Raw genomic sequence first — 18,736 nt, forward strand, 5'->3', positions numbered from 1 at the left:
ATTTCAGTTTCACAGTGATCCTGATCACTGCAGAGACTACCAAGGTATTTGAAAGTATTTGACCTTTTGAATCTGGGACTGTCCACCATGAGCAGGTCCCCATCTCTCGCTGACTCGCTCAGGACCATGTATTCTGTCTTATCTTCACTGACTTGCAGGCCTGCCCTACTGGCAATCTTGCAGTACGAGCCTGCCATTCTTCTGAGCCCTTCTCTGCTACCGCTGATTAGGATTATATCATCTGTGTATGCCAGTAGAGTCATTGATGTGTTACGAATGGTGGGCTCCATGTGGTTCCCAAGTCGTGCAGCGACCGTAAACCATAAAATTACCAGATATTCCGCAACCAGTCTCAAAATCGTGTTTTATTTATTCACTTTTGCAAATCGATTTCAATTGATTAGCAGCCATCATCGGTGCTTTCAACCAATATGTGCCCTGAGTAGTACTACTGCTTAAGACAGTACTACTGCTCAGGGCACATGGCTGGAAAAAGTGTATAGACACCCCAGGGTTCCATTTTGAAGAACACTAGATGTTTGTACTTTCGTTTTCAATAAATTGTTCTTTACGGATTTATTCGACTTATTTTTCTGCACGTCCTTGACGTACTGTAGAGCCCCACTTCTACACTTTTGAGAGACTTAAAAGTGTAAAAGGTGCGCGCGCCTGCTGAATAGAGCATCCGTGTGGTTTGTCAAGAAACCTAACCACCCATTTGTAAACACTACTTCAAGGCCTGTACCATGCCGGCATCATTTTATGTCAATTATTTCAGTTTTTTCTCCACAAACATTGTTTCATGATGGATGAATCACAGGACAATAACAAGATAGTTAACTCACACTCGTGTGAATTAACTTTTTGAACAAACGAAATTTGATGGGAGTGATAAAAAATGTTTCAAATGGTCGGAAAACATTATTCCAGGAATGTAAAAGGTGGGTTCTACTATACAGGGTGATTCAAAAAGAATACCACAACTTTAGGAATTTAAAACTCTGCAACGACAAAAGGCAGAGCTAAGCACTATCTGTCGGTGAATTAAGGGAGCTATAAAGTTTAATTTAGTTGTACATACGTTTGCTTGAGGCGCTGTTGACTAGGCGTCAGCGTCAGTTGATGCTAAGATGGCGACCGCTCAACAGAAAGCTTTTTGTGTTATTGAGTACGGCAGAAGTGAATCGACGACAGTTGTTCAGTGTGCATTTCGAACGAAGTATGGTGTTAAACCTCCTGATAGGTGGTGTATTAAACGTTGGTATAAACAGTTTACAGAGAATGGGTGTTTGTGCAAAGGGAAAAAGCCCGTGACAGAGCACTTCATCACTGGCCTCCAAGAAGCCCTGATCTTACCCCCTGCGATTGGTTTGTATGGGGGTATGTTAAGGATATGGTGTTTTGGCCACCTCTCCCAGCCACCATTGACGATTTGAAACGAGAAATAACAGCAGCTATCCAAACTGTTAGCCTCATATGCTACAGAGAGTGTGGAACGAGTTGGAGTATCGGGTTGATATTGCTCGAGTGTCTGGAGGGGGCCATATTGAACATCTCTGAACTTGTTTGAGAGTGAAAAAAACACCTTTTTAAATACTCTTTGTAATGATGTATAACAGAAGGTTATATTATGTTTCTTTCATTAAATACACATTTTTAAAGTTGTGGTATTCTTTTTAAATCACCCTGTATTTTAAAGAGGAATGGCTCTGTAATACTCAGTAGTACATACACTCCCGAAATTACCTATTCACCATTTGATTAAGAAAGAAGAGTAAAGATCAGTCTGAAGGAAGTTGTGAATCTGATTGAGATGTAACACTTTGTTTTCAAAGTGTTTGTTGACAATTATTGCAGTTACATTGTGACTGGTGATATAGATTTTGGTGAAACTGTGTCAAGAGATATACAATGGTAAATTATTGCACAAATTCCACATACCTGTAACACTGCTAACACAGTTTTGTGAACAGGTGATTGCCTTTCATAACTAGCTCAGCAGATGACGAAGAGATTGATGAAATGTATGATGAGATAAAAGAAATTATTCAGATAGTGAAGGGAGATGAAAATTTAATAGTCATGGCTGACCGGAACTTGATAGTAGGAAAAGGGAGAGGAGGAATGAAAGAGGAAGCCGCCTGGTAGAATTTTGCACAGAGCATAACTTAATCATAGCCAACACTTACTTCAAGAATCATAAAAGAAGGTTGTATACATGGGAAAATCCTGGAGATACTAGAAGGTATGAGATAGATTATATAATGTTAAGACAGAGATTTAGGAACCAGGTTTTAAATTGTAAGACATTTCCAGGGGCAGATGTGGACTCTGACCACAATCTATTGGTTATGAACTGTAGATTAAAACTGAAGAAACTGCAAAAAGGTAGGAATTTGAGGAGATGGGACCTGGATAAACTGAAAGAACCAGAGGTTGTAGAGAGCTTCAGGGAGAGCATCAGGGAACAATTGACAAGAATGGGGGAAAGAAATACAGTAGAAGAAGAATGGGTAGCTCTGAGGGATGAAATAGTGAAGGTAGCAGAGGGGTTCAAGTAGGTAAAAAGATGAGGGCTAACACAAATCCTTGGGTAACAGAAGAGATATTGAATTTAATTGATGAAAGGAGAAAATATAAAAATGCAATAAATGAAGCGGGCAAAAAGGAACACAAACGTTTCAAAAATGAGATCGACAGGAAGTGCAAAATGGCTAAGCAGGAATGGCTAGAGGACAAATGTAAGGATGTAGAGGCGCATATCACTAGGAGTAAGATAGATACTGCCGACAGGAAAATTAAAGAGACCTTTGGAGAAAGGAGAACCACTTGTATGAATATCAGGAGCTCAGATGGAAACCCAGTTCTAAGCAAAGAAGGGAAAGCATAAAGGTGGAAGGAGTATATAGAGGGTTTATACAGGGGCGATGTTCTTGAGGACAATATTGTAGAACTGGAGGAGAATGTAGATGAAGGTACAGGAGATATGATACTGTGTGAACAGTTTGACAGAGCACTGAAAGACCTGAGTCGAAACAAGGCCAGGTGTTTACAGATATGAAAATTACCGAACAATCAGTTTAATGAGGCACGGCAGCAGAATACTAACACAAATTCTTTACAGATGAATGGAAAAACTGGTAGAAGCCGACCTCAGGGAAGATCAGTTTCGATTCCGTAGAAATGTTGGAACACGTGAGGCAATATTGACCCTATGACACCGTAGAAAATAGATTAAGGAAAGGTAAACCTATGTTTCTCACATTTGTAGACTTAGAGAAAGCTTTTGACAATGTTGACTGGAAAACTCTTTCAAATTCTGAAGATGGCAGGGGTCAAATACAGGGAGCAAATTGGTACTTACAATTCGTGCAGAAACCAGATGGCAGAGACTAGGGGGCACGAAAGGGGAGCAGTGGTTGGGAAGGGAGTGTGACTCAATCTGTATATTGAGCGAGCAGTAAAGGAAACAATAGAAAAATTCGGAGTAGGAATTAAAATCCATGGAGAAGAAATAAAAACTTTGAGGTTCGCCAATGACATTGTAATTCTTTCAGAGACAGCAAAGGACTTGGAAGAGCAGTTGAATGGAGTTGACAGTGTCTTGAAAGGAGGATATAAGATGAATATCAACAGAAGCAAAACGAGGATAATGGAATGTAGTCTATTAAGTCGGGTGATGCTGTGGGAATTAGATTAGGAAATGAGACGCTTAAAGTGGTGAATGAGTTTTGCTATTTGGGGAGCAAAATAACTGATGATGGTCGAAGTAGAGCAGATATAAAATGTAGACTGGCAATGGCAAGGAAAGCGTTTCTGAAGAAGAGAAATTTGTTAACATAGAGTATAGATTTAAGTGTCAGGATGTCGTTTCTGAAAGTATTTGTGTGGAGTGTGGCCATGTATGGAAGTGAAACGTGGGTGATAAATAGTTTGAACAAGAAGAGAATAGAAGCTTTTGAAACGTGGTGCTACAGAAGAATGCTGAAGATTAAATGGGTAGATCACATAACTAATGAGGAGGTATTGAATAGAATTGGAGAGAAGTTTGTGGCCCAACTTGACCAGAAGAAGGGATCGGTTGGTAGGACATGTTCTGAGGCATCAAGGGATCACCAATTTAGTATTGGAGGGCAGTGTGGAGGGTAAAAATCGTAGAGGGAGACGAAGAGATGAATACACTAAGCAGATTCAGAAGGATGTAGGCTGCAGTAGGTACTGGGAGATGAAGAAGCTTGCACAGGATAGGGTAGCATGGAGAGCGGCATCATACCAGTCTCTGGACTGAAGACCACAGCAGCAACAACAACAACAACAACAGGCTGTATTAACCTATTATGATACAAGCAGTGCCGCACAAGGCCTGCTGCCCTGACTATTTGATTAGGGTGCAAACACTGGACCAGCATCCTAGAGTTGGTTGCTCTAGTGTCTTCTGTGTGATCTCCTTTACAGGTGGTCTGCACTCTCACAACCCTTCCAGTGACTCAGTCTTCCATTCACCAGCCCTACATGTACACTATGTGATATGAATGACCTTAAACAAATGTATGCCAAGCAGGTAAATGTGAGATGAGATCTATATCTACATCTATACTCTGCAAATGACTGTGAAGTGTGTGGGAGAGGGTACATCCCATAGTACCAGTTATTAGGGTTTCTGTTCACATGTGGAGTGGGGAAAGAATTATTGTTTTAATGTCTCTGTACATGCAGAAGTTATTCTAAATTTATCCTCACAATCCCTATGTGAGCGGCATGTAGGGGGTTATAGTATATTTCTAGAGTTATCGTTTAAACCCGTTTTTCAAGAACTGCTCACAGATTTTCTTGGGTAGTTTACGTCTGCCAGTTCAATTTCTTCAGCATCTCTGTGACACTCTCTCATGGATCAAACAAAGCTGTCACCATATGTGCTGCCCTTCTCTGTATACATTCAGTATCACCTGTCAGTATCATCTGGTACGGGTCTCTCTCACACATAAGCAGTATTCTAGACCCAGTCACACGAGTGATTTGTAGACTAGTTGCACTTTCCCAGTATTTTACCAATAAACTGAAGTCTACCACCTACTTTATGCATGACTGAGCCTATGTGATCATTCCATTTCACGTCCCTACCAAGTGTTACACCCAGGTATTTGTAGCAGCTGGTCGATCCCAACAGTGACTCGTTGATATTAGTCATAAGATATTACATATTTTCATTTTGTGAAGTGCACAATTTTACATTTCTGAATATTTAAAGCAAGTTTCCAAATTTTGCACAATTTTAAAAATCTCGTCGAGATATGAATATTTATGCAACTTCTTTCAGACAGTACTTCATTATAGATAATGCATAATCCGCAAAATGTCCGAGGCTGCTAATAGTAGTGTCTGCTAGGTTGTTAATATTTACATCTACATGGTTACTCTGCAATTCACACTTAAGTGCCTGGCAGAGGGTTCATCGAACCATTTCGTACTACTTCTCTACCATTTCACTCTCGAATGGTGCGTGCGAAAAAGGAACACCTAAATCTTTCTGTTCGAGCTCTGACTTCTCTTATTTTATTATGATGATCATTTCTCCCTGGGTAGGTGGGTGTCAACAATATATTTTCACATTTGGAAGAGAAAGTTGGTGATTGAAATTTCGTAAATAGATCTCGCCACAAAGAAATCCACCTTTGTTTCAGTGACTGTCACCCCAACTCGCTTATATCAGTGACACTCTCACCCCTATTGCGCGATAACACGAAACGAGCTGCCCTTTTTTTGCACTTTTTCAATGTCCTCCGTCAATCCTACCTGGTAAGGATCCCACACCGTGCAGCAGTATTTCAGCAGTGGATGGACAAGTATAATGTGGCTGTCTCTTTAGTGGGTTTGTCGAATCTTCTAACTGTTCTGCCAACAAAGCGCAGTCTTTGTTTCGCCTTCCCCACAATATTATCTATATGGTCTTTCCAATTTAAGTTGCTCCTAATAATAATTCCTAGGTATTTAGTCAAATTGACAGCCCTTAGATTTGTGCGGTTTATCGTGTACCCAAAATTTATCGGATTTCTTTTACTACACGTGTGGATGACTGCGCACTTTCCTTTGTTTAGTGACAATTGCCACCTTTCGTACCATACAGAAATTCTCTCTAGATCATTTTTTAATTGAAATTGATCGTCTGATGATTTTACTACACGGTAAATTAGAGAATCATCTGCAGACAATCTAAGGGGGCAGCTCAGATTATCACCTAGATCATTTATGTAAATCAGGAATAGAAGAGGCCTATGACACCACCTTGCGGAACACCAGATATTACTTCTGTTCTACTCAATGATTACCGCCTATCACTACGAACTGTGACCTCTCTGAGAGGAAATCACGAATCCAGTCACACAACTGAGACGATACTCCGTACAAACGCAATTCGATTAATAGTCGCTTGTGAGGAACGGTATCGAGATGAAGAGCGAGGGTCCCGACAAACTTCCCACGGGCACACCCGAAGTTACATCTGATGTGACTCTTCGTCTGAGATAACATACTCTGTTCTCCCTATCGTAAAGTCCTCAGTCCAGCTACAAACAGATCTTTGCATTAATCCAGTTGTACTATCAGGTAAAGCTGTGTACAGAGAATTGCTTAGACGCGTTCTTCTTTGCAGGCCCTGTACGCGTCTAAAATAGTGTCATACGCGCAAGGCTTCATGCTGCTGCGAGAGGCTGCCAAAGTGCACAACTGGGACCTGAACTACGGAGCCATTGCCCTGATGTGGCGCGGCGGCTGCATCATCAGGAGGTGAGTGTGGAGAGCGGGGCAGTGCGGTTCGACACGCTTGTCGGGTCTGGTGCGCTTACTCGCAAATGTAGGTGGTCTTGTGAAAGTTGTTCGGGGCAGTCTTTTGCTTCTACCTGTAATCTGGGATGGCTCACTGTTTCCTCCTACATTGAGTCAGAGAGAAAGTTTGTTCTATTACTTTGTGGGGTAAAGGATGTAGCGATACAGTGATAGTAAGATTAAAATGCCTTGTCACTTCGTAAGGGTACTGACAAGGGAACCTCCCCATTGCACCCCCCTCAGATTTAGTTATAAGGTGCCACAGTGGATAGGCCTTGGAAAACTGAACACAGTACAATCGAGAAAACAGGAAGAAGTTGTGTGGAACTGTGAAGAAATTAAGCAAAATATACAAACAGAGTAGTCCACTTGCAAGTAGGCAACATCAAGGAGAATGTGAGCTCGAGACCGCCGTGGTCCCGTGGTTAGTGTGAGCAGCTGTGGAATGAGAGGTCCTTGGTTCCAATCTTCCCTGGAGTGAAAAGTTTAATTTTTTATTTTCAGACAATTATTATCTGTCTGTCCATCCGTCTGATGCAAGGTAACTGCTCCGTAGTATGGGGACGCTACACCTAAACAAACATCGAAACACACGACGGCAGTCAACTACAGCACACGGAAGAGAGTATTCCTGCTAACGAGGCTCCCTGGCTGGCAGTTGACTGTTCGCTTCTTTGGACGAGAGTGCATTAAATACGTGAGATGTATTCCGTGGGCAATATGAATCCAGCAAATATAGCTCGAGACTTCACTAATGAGGTCAATGAATATTTTCCGAATTTTTGCGGTGCGGTCGCAAAACACAGACACTAAACTTATTACAGTGAACAAAGACGTCAGTGAACGAACGGACAGATTATAATTTGCCGAAATAAAGAAAGTAAACTTTTCACTCCAGGGAAGACTTGAACCATGGACCTCTCATTCCGCAGCTGCTCACGCTAACCACGGGACCACGGCGCTCCTGAGCCCACTCTATCCTTGATGTTGCCTATCTTGCGCATGGACTACTCAGTTTGTATATTTTGCTTATTTTTTCATAGTTCCACACAACTTCTTCCTGTTTTCTCGATTGATCTGTGTTCAGTTTTTCAGGGCCTATCCACTGTGCCAACTTATAACCAAATCTGAGGGGGGTGCGATGGGGAGGTTCCCTTGTGAGCTGCTGTACGTACTTAGTGACACATTAAGAATTGAGGACTCCTACTGGGGAATAACTTCAATTGGTGGTCTCACAACTCTGACATACAAGGGGCATGTGAAAAGTTTGTGCAAAAATACAAACTACTTACACGTTTGAGGTAAATAATAGGAATTGTCCAAGTCTGCAAAATAGCTATTAGTTGCTCCAATCACCTCCTTGTTTCAATAAAATCTTTGTCCTGCAAGCCATTTCTTCAAATTGGGCAACAAATAGTAGTCCGAGAGAGCCAAGTGTGCAGAATAGGGGGGGATGTGAAAAGAGTTGGAATTCCATTTCCATTAATTATTTTCGACCACAATTGCTGAGGTGTGTGCTGGTGCATTGTTGTGATGGAAAAGGCCTTTTTTAGCGGTCCAATCGCCAGCGTTTTTCTTGCAGCTCAGTTTTTAAATGGTCCAATAACAATGAATAATATGCATCTGTAATAGTTTTAACCTTTTCCAGATAGTGGATGAGGGTTATCCCTTGCGAATCCCAAAAGACAGTCGCTATAACCTTTCTGGCCAAAGGAATGCTCATCGTCTTTTTTGGTGCAGATTCTCCCTTGGTAACCCAATGTTTAGATTGTCCTTTGGTCTCAGGAGTATAGTAATGTATCCATGTTTCATCCACAGTGACGAAACGACGCTTAAAATCCTGCGGATTCTTCCTGAACAGCTGCAAACCATCCTTGCAACACTTCACACTATTCCATTTTTGGTCAAGCGTGAGCAATCGCGGAACCCATCTTGCGGATAGTTTTTTCATGTCCAAATGTTTATGCAAAATATTATGTACCCATTCATTTGAGAGGCCCACAGGCCTAGCAAGCTCACGCACCTTAACTCTTCTGTCATCCATCACCATATCATGGATTTTATCAATGATTTCTAGACTCGTAACTTCCACAGGGTGTCCAGAATGTCCAGCTTCACTTGTGCCCATATGGCCACTCTGAAAATTTTGAAACCACTTATAAACTGTTCTAATCGAAGGTGCAGAGTCACCGTAATGTTTATCAAGCTTCTCTTTAGTCTCCTGAGGCCTTTTGCCTTTCATAAAGTCATGTTTAATCACCATACAGAATTATTTTTTGTCCATTTTTTGACAATCGCTAGACTTCCTTGATTCACACGAATGCCAAACGCAATGAAATAGACCAATATGGCTGAAACATGGTGTGGGTTCTTTCCAAAGATGTTAGTAACTAAACATGACCTTGATCCGTGCCGGTGGTGCCATCTCTCGGACTTTGCACGGACTTTTTAAACGCCCCTCGTACACGATATCACTTATTTAAGTTGGATATATTCTCACTTTTATTCGTGTAAAAACACACTTCACTGATTACCAGGTCACAAACAGTCCTCTTTACATTATTAATTGTTCGACAGTTAGCATATAATGATTAACTGTGTTCTGACCGTTCAGTTTCCTTCATGCGTATACTACAAGTAGTTAGTTATTGCTTAAACTGATTTTTGGACAGTAGCATTGGCTCCTGTACAGATTACCATCTTCAAGTCAGACTGATGCCATTGACTGTGCACCAGAAAATGTAGCAACTATTTTTGACAAAATTTGTGTCAGTTATTTTGCAAAACTCACATCTATTATTGCTAAAATTTGCATCTCCTAATTTTTTTAAAATGATTAGACAGATTTAGAAGGTTGTCACATTACATAGGTGAAGGCAAACAGACTGTTCAAGCTGTAGCATTTCCCCATCAGTGAACTGAATGTCTCTCTAATATAAGGTGTTTCTGAACATTATCTGTCTTTTTGTGCCCGGTTCCAGGATTACAAAGTTGGCAGGATATAATTCGTAAGGGTGCAAACTGTGCTTCTGATTTACAGCACTTGAGATAGAGCTGACAAGGCACTTCGCATAGCACTAGAACTGAAAGTAATATTTTAAAGTTAGTGGAGCAATTTTGGCGCAGTAAAAATGTGGCAGATTTTGCTTTCCAGTCTCTATAGAGGCAGATGACCATGAATGTAAACAAACAAGAATTTTGACCGTCATAGGAGTGGTGTGGGGGAATGAGCCCCGGCTTCCTGTAACAGGGCATCCCCCTATATCCATGTTCTGTGGAAACAGAACTGAGATTGTTACAGGAATCGCCAATCTCTTCTGGTGTTGTAAGGGTCGTAAACGGGATCTGTTTTGGACCGGGAGTAGTCACTTCACTCTTGTCAAAATAATAAAAGAAAACGACGAGCGACACACTACACGAAGCATTTGGGAAAGGCTGCTGTGTAATTGCTTGTTCATGTTGGCAAAGTATTATTAACAACATTGTTCAGGCTCAACCGATGCAACCACAGTGCAAAACAGTCGCCAGCTAATTTGTCACTTTAAGTGTTCGCATTATACTAAGTTTGAACTTTAGCTAATAAACAAATACGCGAGTGTTTCTTTGTTTAAAATGCTAGATCACATGACAGAGTATTACGTTGCATTATACGGCATGTATCTTAAAGACTGTTACACTGCCAACAATTGGTGTTTGCCTGTTGCCAACCCTAGCTACTAAGCAAAATGTGCTGTGGCATGGTGGTGGTGGTGGTGGTGGTGGTGGTGGGGGGAGGGGGGGGTGAATACTAACATCATATCCCATCATCTCTCCTCCCTCTGCAATACTCCAGAAGCTAGGTGGCGATTTTGTGCTTACGCTTCCAGCTTCTCCTGCAAAAGGGCCACGTTTTATTGTGCATGTCGTGGTATGTGACAGTGAGGCACTATCGGATACTGCTCGTTATAAAATAGGTGACTGCTGCTCTAAACACATTTACATATTAAATAACTTTTAAACGAGAGCACTTTTTGGCTATGATACTCCACCTACTAAACTAGTGCTTTACAATTACCTGGAGAGTGGCACATTATAACGGCAAAACAAGTACTTCAGAGCCAACTTGGCTTAGTTAATGGATGATTTTTGGCACATAATGAAGCACACAAATGGAAACATTTGTGCTTCAAATGACTTCATACTGTTGTTGCAACTGATTATCGTCACTGACAACTTAACTTTACAGAGGGATAGTGAACCTGTTTCATACAAAATACTCTGCCTCCCAAATACATACAGAGTCCATCAATCGTGCTACCATGTCAGATACTTGTGTGCAAGCTATTTATAAAATTTTTAACTTCGCAGAAGCATACGTCAGTGTTAGTATGTAACAACTACACTGTGTGATCAAAAGTATCTGGACACCCACAGAAACATATATTTTTCATATTAGGTGCATTGCGCTGCCATCTACTGCCAGGTACTCTGTATCAGCAACCTCAGTAGTCATTAGGCATCGTGATAGAGCAGAATAGGGTGTCCCGCGGAACTCTCAGACTTCGAAGGTGGTCAGGTGATTGGGTGCCACTTGTGTCATACATCTGTACTCGAGATTTCCACACTCCTAAATATCCCTAGGTCCGCTGTTTCCGGTGTGATAGTTAAATGGAAACGTGAAGGGACACGTACAGCACAAAAGCGTACAGGCCGACCTAGTCTGTTGAATGACAGACCACCGACAGTTGAAGAGGGTCATAATTTGTAATTGGCAGGCATCTGTCCATACCATCACACAGGAATTCCAAACTGCATTGGGATCCACTGCAAGCACTATGACAGTTAGGCAGGAGGTGAAAAAACTTGGATTTCACGGTCGAGCGGCTGCTCATAAGTGACACATCACGCTGGCAAATGCCAAATGACGCCTCGCTTGGTGTAAGGAGCGTAAACATTGGAGGATCGAACAATGGAAAAACATTGTGTGGAGTGAGTAATCATGGTACATAATGTGGCGATCCGATGGCAGGGTGTGGGTGAATTCTCAGTGAACGTCATCTGCCAGCGTGGGTAATGCCAACAGTAACATTCGGAGGAGGTGGTGTTATGGTGTGGTCATGTTCCTCATGGAGGGGGACATGCACCCCTTGTTGTTTTGCGTGGCACTATCACAGCACAGGCCTACATTGATGTTTTAAGCACCTTCTTACTTCCAACTGTTGAAGATCAATTTGGGGATGGCGGTTGCATCTTTCAACGCGATCAAGCACCTGTTCATAACGCACGGCCTGTGGCAGAGTGGTTGCATGACAATAGCATCCCTGTAATGGACTGGCCTGCACAGAGGCCTGACCTGATGTTTTGGAATGCCGACTTCGTGCCATGCCTCACCGACAGACATTGATACCCCTCCTCAGTGTAGCATTCCGTGAAGAATGGGCTGCTATTCCCCAAGAAATCTTCAAACACGTGATTGTGTATATGCATGTGAGTGGAAGCTGTCATCTAGGCTAAGGGTGGGCCAACACCATTCTCAGGCATTACCAATGGAGGGCGCCACGAACTTGTAAGTCATTTTCAGCCAGGTGTCCAGATTCTTTTGATCACATAGTGAATTTGTAAATATTGAAAAATGGCAAATAAATTACATTAGTGCTTGTCAATTTGCAAAAATAGTTTTTCTTTTGATGATTTACATTTAAACTCAATGCAGTGTTAACATTTTTATGTAGATTTTACATTATTCCTTTCAGTGTTGCATATGTCTCTCAGATATTGAAAAGTTATTGAAACTCTGCAAGTATTTTATTTACAAACAACTATTAATGAAATTTAAAACGTCTTAAGAACTGATATTAACCCAAAAGAAATGTTAAAAAAAGTCAGAAAACATTTAATTGACTGTGATGAAATTAAATGTTGTCTACGAGTAAAATGATGTAGTAAAAATAAATGTGTATAAGATTTTACTGAACTGAAATCGTTGTCTTCAGTTAAAAGTCCAGATTCAGTTAGATCACAGTGTGCATTTACTCTCGAACCACTCCTGACCAGTCTTCTGCACTTTACCCCCAGCGTCTTCCTGGGTAACATAAAGGCGGCGTTCGACAAGAACCCGTCGCTGCCGAACCTGCTGTTGGACGACTTCTTCAAGAGCGCAGTAGAGCGGTGCCAGAACTCGTGGCGCGATGTGGTGTCGGCGGCGGTGCAGCTGGGCATCCCGACGCCCACCTTCAGCACGGCACTCGCCTTCTACGACGGCTACCGCAGCCCGCGCCTGCCGGCCAACCTCATCCAGGTGAGGGGTCCGAGTGTGTCTGGTTGTTGAGGTTGCTTTTTTTTTGTGTTTGTGCATGGGTATTTATTCCTGTGTATTCTGATTCTCTCTCTCTCTCTCTCTCTCTCTCTCTCTCTCTCTCTCTCTCTCTCTCTCTCTCTCTCGTGTGTGTGTGTGTGTGTGTGTGTGTGTGTGTGTGTGTGTGTGTGTGTGTGTGTGTGTGTGACAAGCAATATTAATTTTTGTGTTTCCATCCAGTAGGCATGTTCTGTTTTCTTGGCAAATTTCATTGCTGAAATCCTCTTCACTTATACCAGTCATCACTCAACATTTCAATGAGTTTTCTACTCGTCTCCAGGTGAAGTGATAAGTAGGAAACTCATTGAAACCTTACGACAATCTAACTTGGCTGATAACCCAGGAAGATTTCACTAAACTTGATGACTTTAGTATTTTTGTGGTTGAGTCCACAGTGACCAACGTCACCGACGGGGGTGGCACAACAGTCAGCACACGGGACTCGCATTCAGGAGGACAATGGTTCAAATCCCTGTCCAGCCACCTAGATTTAGGTTTCCCAATCCCCCCTCCGTCATGAACAGTTTAATTTTTTTCCAAGCTGTCAGCATTTGTGCCAAAGATTTCTGTCAGGTGAACATTAGTGTTTGCCCCCACGGCAATTTTTGTGTTTGAAGGCAAGTGCTTTGTTTAGAATGGCACTGAAACAAGTGACCAGTTTCACCTCTGCTGAAAATATCGTTCATTTAGTATTGCTGTGTAAGTTACTGTAATCCGCCATTCACTAACAATTTTTATATTTACACCACTTCCTTTGCCCCATACTGTTTTGTAAGACACATTGTACTGTTCTTCGAACCTATCAATCCTCCTGCTATATGTGGAGAAGTCCTAGATTCCTAGCACCTTGGCCATTGCCTTTTCGGGCAACATCGTGCCATTCACTTGCTGTATGAATCCAGATCTGTGTAATTTCTTCTTTTTTTTTTTTTTTTTTTTTTTTTAAATTTGGCCCCATTACTTCCAAAATAGTCTTTGTTTTTAATGACGGTGTTCAGCAAGACACAGGTATTCCTAGACTCTGTGCTAATGCAATATTTGACCTGTGACGAACTTCAACTCCTTTGGGAATTTTTACTTTCTGTTCCATTGAAAGGGTTTTCCTGTCCCTCCAAACCACTGAATTGCATGGCAGAGGGTATTTAGTGTCTGACCACATGTCATGTGTAAGGAATATTCCTATCTTCGATGTCATCATGTATCTGTATTATCTACCTCAGTTATTGCTGGCTTCTGCATCTTCTCTGGAGCCGGGTGTGCTTTTTCTCTGAGGCAGTGTTATGGTGCTGCATAATGAAAACAGTGCCTCAGTGTCAGCACTTGTGCACCGTTTCGGAGTATGCAGGAAGAATTTCTGGGAGCCTCTGCATGGAACAGCTGTACGCAGCTGTGTGGAGGATAAGTAGTAGGAAGAATTGGTAGAAAGTGCAACTAATAGTAGTTGAAAGTGGTACGTCAATTTGTAGGAGAAATGTATTTCAGAATTCAATTATTTCATGGAAAGCCATGCAGGATTAGTTAAGAGATTTACGTTTGATATGGTGTTGTGTTTGAGAATCAGTAATTGCTTTGGAGAAGCTTGTGAATAGTAGAATGTAAAAGGAAAAAGTTTCTGTGATCAGTGATTTCCTGTTTAATTAATGTGGGGGCACAATGTAGCAATGACTACTTCACTGTGGATGTGAATCAGACATAACTGTTAATATTAGATGGGATGAGTGTATGCATTATGGAAGTGTGTTGCAAGGTAAAGGGACAATAAAACAAAGTAATTTTACTTGTACTGTTACTACTTCAAATTGAAATTTGATTCTTTAGTTGAATAACTTTATACTTGCAATGTACAATAGATACATATTCACTTTTATTTCTTAACTAAGTGTGTTTTCTATGCAGAGTTTCCATACTTGAGTCAGACAGTCTGATAGCAGCAAAATTAACCTAAAAATAGACAAGAAAAGACATTAATAAAGATCAGTGGAGCTTTACACATGGTTTTCTCCTGTTCCATTCATGTATGGGCCACAGGAAGAATGACTGTTTAACGTGTGTGTGTGTGTGTGTGTGTGTGTGTGTGTGTGTGTGTGTGTGTGTGTGCACTTTAATTAATCTCATCTTGTATTTGCAGTGTCTATGTGAGTGACACAAGAAGCTATAGTATACTCCTAGATTCGTCACTTAAAGACGATTCTTGAAACTTTGTAAGTAGGCTTTCTCAAGATAGATAGCGTCTGTCTTAAAAGTGTCTGCCAGTTCAGTTTCTTCAGAATCTCTGTAATACTCTGGCACAGATCAAACAAACCCGTGAACATTTTATTTGTGCGGCCCTTGTCTGTATACACTCAATATCCCCCGTTTCTCCTATCTGGTCTGGGTCCCACACACATGAGCAATATTCTAGAACTAGTTTCACAAGTGATTTGTAAGCAGTCTCCTTTGTAGTGTGATTACACTTCTCCAATATTCTACCAATAAACCAATGTCTGCGTCCTGCTTTACCTACAACTGAGTGTGTGTGATCATTCCATTCCATGTCCCTACAAAATGTGACACCTTGGCATTTGTATGAGTTGTCTGATTCCAACTCTGACATGTTGATTTACGATTTTTAGTTGAGAAGTGCCAATTTCGTGTTTCTAAACATTTAAAGCAAATTGTCAGTCTTTGCATCATATGGAAATCTTGATTAAACTCAGTATTTGCACAGCTCCCCCCCCCCCCCCCCCCCATACAGTATTTCATTATATAGATAACTACAGAATTTTTACCAATCAGTTAATCCCAGTTCATCATGAAATAATCTGTGAGTAACCTTGGTATAACACAGGTTTCCCATTTAGTTAATCCAGGTTAATTTTTATGGTAATCTAAGACTTGCTGCTTTGTGCAGTTGGCCACCATTAATAATATGGAGACCAGATAAGTACATAGACCGGTTTTTCTACAGTGGTTTACATCAGTTTACAGCTTGAACATTTAGCTATTTTTCGACATAATCACCATGTCTGTCGATGAATTTTTGTAGACGCTGTGACAGATTTTGTATGCCTGTGTCGTACCAGCTCGCTACCGTGCTGTTCAGAAGGGTATGGACCTCTTCCCACCTCGTTGTCGGAGCTGAATCACTGGGACCACAATTAACGCTGACTGAAAAAACTCAAACGGGCAATTCAGAACCGGAGAAGAGGAATGTTGAGCAAGGGCGCACACATTCTCCGTGGCAACGCTCCCCCACACATCTCTCGGCAAACCGTTGCTGTCCTACAACAGTTTGAGTGGAACACAATCACCCACCCACACTATAGTCCTGACTTGGCGCCCAGTGATCATCACCTGTTCCTCAAGTTAAAATAACATTTGGCCATAAAGCGATTCAGCTCTGATGACGAGGTGAAAGTAGAGGTTCATAACTTTCTGAACAGCATGGCGGCGAGCTGGTACGACATGGGCATACAAAAACTGCCACAGCGTTTACAAAAATGTGTAGACAGTAATGGTGATTATGTCGAAAAATAGCTAAATGTTAAGCTGTAAACTGATGTAAACCATTGTAGAAATAAACAGGTCTACGGACCTATAAAAAAATTGAGAGACCTTACTTTTGGGATTATCCTCGTAGTTTACAAGTATAGAGATTGTGTTTCCAATGGGACTCCTGTGTAAATTAGTGACTAAAACAGACTTGGTGTCGATGTCGTTTGCAGGCTCAGCGGGACTACTTCGGTGCGCACACGTACGAGCTGGTGAACCAACCCGGAAAGTTCATCCACACCAACTGGACGGGCCACGGCGGGAACGTCTCTGCCAGCACCTACCAGGCGTGAGGAGGGACCTTCACAGTTCCCGACAGCTGCATTCACTGACAGGGCAGTGATATGGATGTCTGCTCAAAACTTTCCAAACCGAAATGCGACTAATCGAGTGAAGTGTGGTTGTGGATGCTTGCGCTCTCTGGTGATGTCGACTTCTGAAACTGGCGTGCTTTCGTTTGCCGGCTGTCATAGGGTGAAGGTTTAAATTAGCACAATTTTATTGTACTCTAAACAGTTTATTTAATTTTAATGCAGTGGTGTCAGTGCTGGCTGAAAGAGGCTGTTTTGGTTTCTCCGTCTGTCATTCTTTGTCTGTTCCTCTGATAGAAAACAAATCATTGTACAGGTATGAGATGTCTCATGGAATGGTTGTGTTAGCATTGTAACATCTGAGAATGATCTTGAGGTGGGCTATTATTAAGGTGCTGTTTTTAAACTCAGTTGTGTAGCAATTTTACTAAACTCTACGCCATTTTTAGCAAGATTCTCTCAGAATCCTGGCCATTTTTTTGCATCTCTTTAAGTACTACATTTTCACTATCATAAGCTTGTAAACAGATAATGAGAATATATTTTGGAAGTAGAGAGCTGCTTTAGAAGTGGAATGGGAATATAGTGGCATCATTAATGTCAAATCACTTCATGATGTGTCCATGATGATGAATATACTAGTAGCATAACCTTGAGGAAAGCAGCAGCTAATCAATTTTATTCAGTATGGGGAACATAGTTTTCAAATTATTTGGCATATTTCAGTTCCTCTAGAAAGTGTTTTAATATGTTTCTTACAGTTAGAGCTTACCGCCAGTTTCCATTTGTTACATTTTGAGCCTTTGTCTTCAGCCTCAGTGATGGTGAATTTTGATGATTTTTGTGAAAAGAAGGAAATTACTGTGATGTTATTACAGAAGGAGAGAGCAAATTGAATTTTTATAGGTAATTTAAAGTTCAGAGGGAGTCCATACCCTTATACGTACTATTATTTTTCAATGTCAGATGGTGAGCCAGTATTCAGTTAACTGATGTGCCTTAATGTTATCTAATAAGATTACTGTTGCATTTAGTGTAGTCCGAGAAAGTTGAACGTGTCAGTGTGTGGTGAAATATTTATGTAAGCAAGTGAAATGTGAGTCTTTGATATGAAAAAAAAGAAATGTAATAATTTGTGGAAGCATATTTTATACTGTTTGAAAAAATGTGAGCTTATAATATTGTAGCCAGGTTCATTAATTGTGTGCCTTGCTAATGCGTTGCTTATATTGATATTTTTGGATTCTGTAATTTTCTGTTTTGCAGAATGTGGCCTATAGCTATTGTTATAAGGAATTCATGCATTCCAGTCTTCCATTTATTTTTGAGAGCATTTTATATATTTTTTTTCCTTCTGAGCATTAGAATTTCCTGATGGTGGGATAAGACCTGTAATGAGAGTTTGTACTGTATAGCAGGTGGCCACAGGTTGGACACCTATATTTTTTGCTTTATGTGATATTAACAATAAAACTTACTCCAGAGAAGCAATCTGATTACTTGAATCCTTCTATCACACCCTTTTATCTTATTGAAATTGTCCAGTTCACACACTGCAATCAGGCAGCAGACACTGTTGTTGCCCCCCCCCCCCCCCCCCAATGGGGTACAACTTGACTCTTCTCCTGGTATCCAGTGGTATTTGTGAGTTTCTCTGCCCAAGGTACCACTGTGGGTGTGCAGTCTGTGTGTTTATTTCTAAGGCATTATTTGGCCAACGTCTAGTTACTTCCAGGGA

At 41.2% G+C, this 18,736-nt stretch overlaps 1 protein-coding gene across 1 annotated transcript in view; it reads left to right on the forward strand.

Moving 5' to 3' along the window:
* Positions 1–18,485, forward strand: part of LOC126426829 (6-phosphogluconate dehydrogenase, decarboxylating) — a 147,498-nt gene extending 129,013 nt beyond the window's left edge. Inside the window, exons 7-9 of the mRNA XM_050088851.1 lie at positions 6,650–6,783; positions 12,877–13,099; positions 16,861–18,485. Coding sequence (XP_049944808.1) covers positions 6,650–6,783; positions 12,877–13,099; positions 16,861–16,980 — 477 coding nt within the window. The 3' untranslated portion in view covers positions 16,981–18,485. The remainder of the gene's footprint in view (positions 1–6,649; positions 6,784–12,876; positions 13,100–16,860) is intronic.
* Positions 18,486–18,736: the final 251 nt, after the last annotated feature.

This window comes from Schistocerca serialis, chromosome 11 (genome assembly GCF_023864345.2).
Source record: "Schistocerca serialis cubense isolate TAMUIC-IGC-003099 chromosome 11, iqSchSeri2.2, whole genome shotgun sequence".
NCBI lineage: Eukaryota > Metazoa > Arthropoda > Insecta > Orthoptera > Acrididae > Schistocerca > Schistocerca serialis.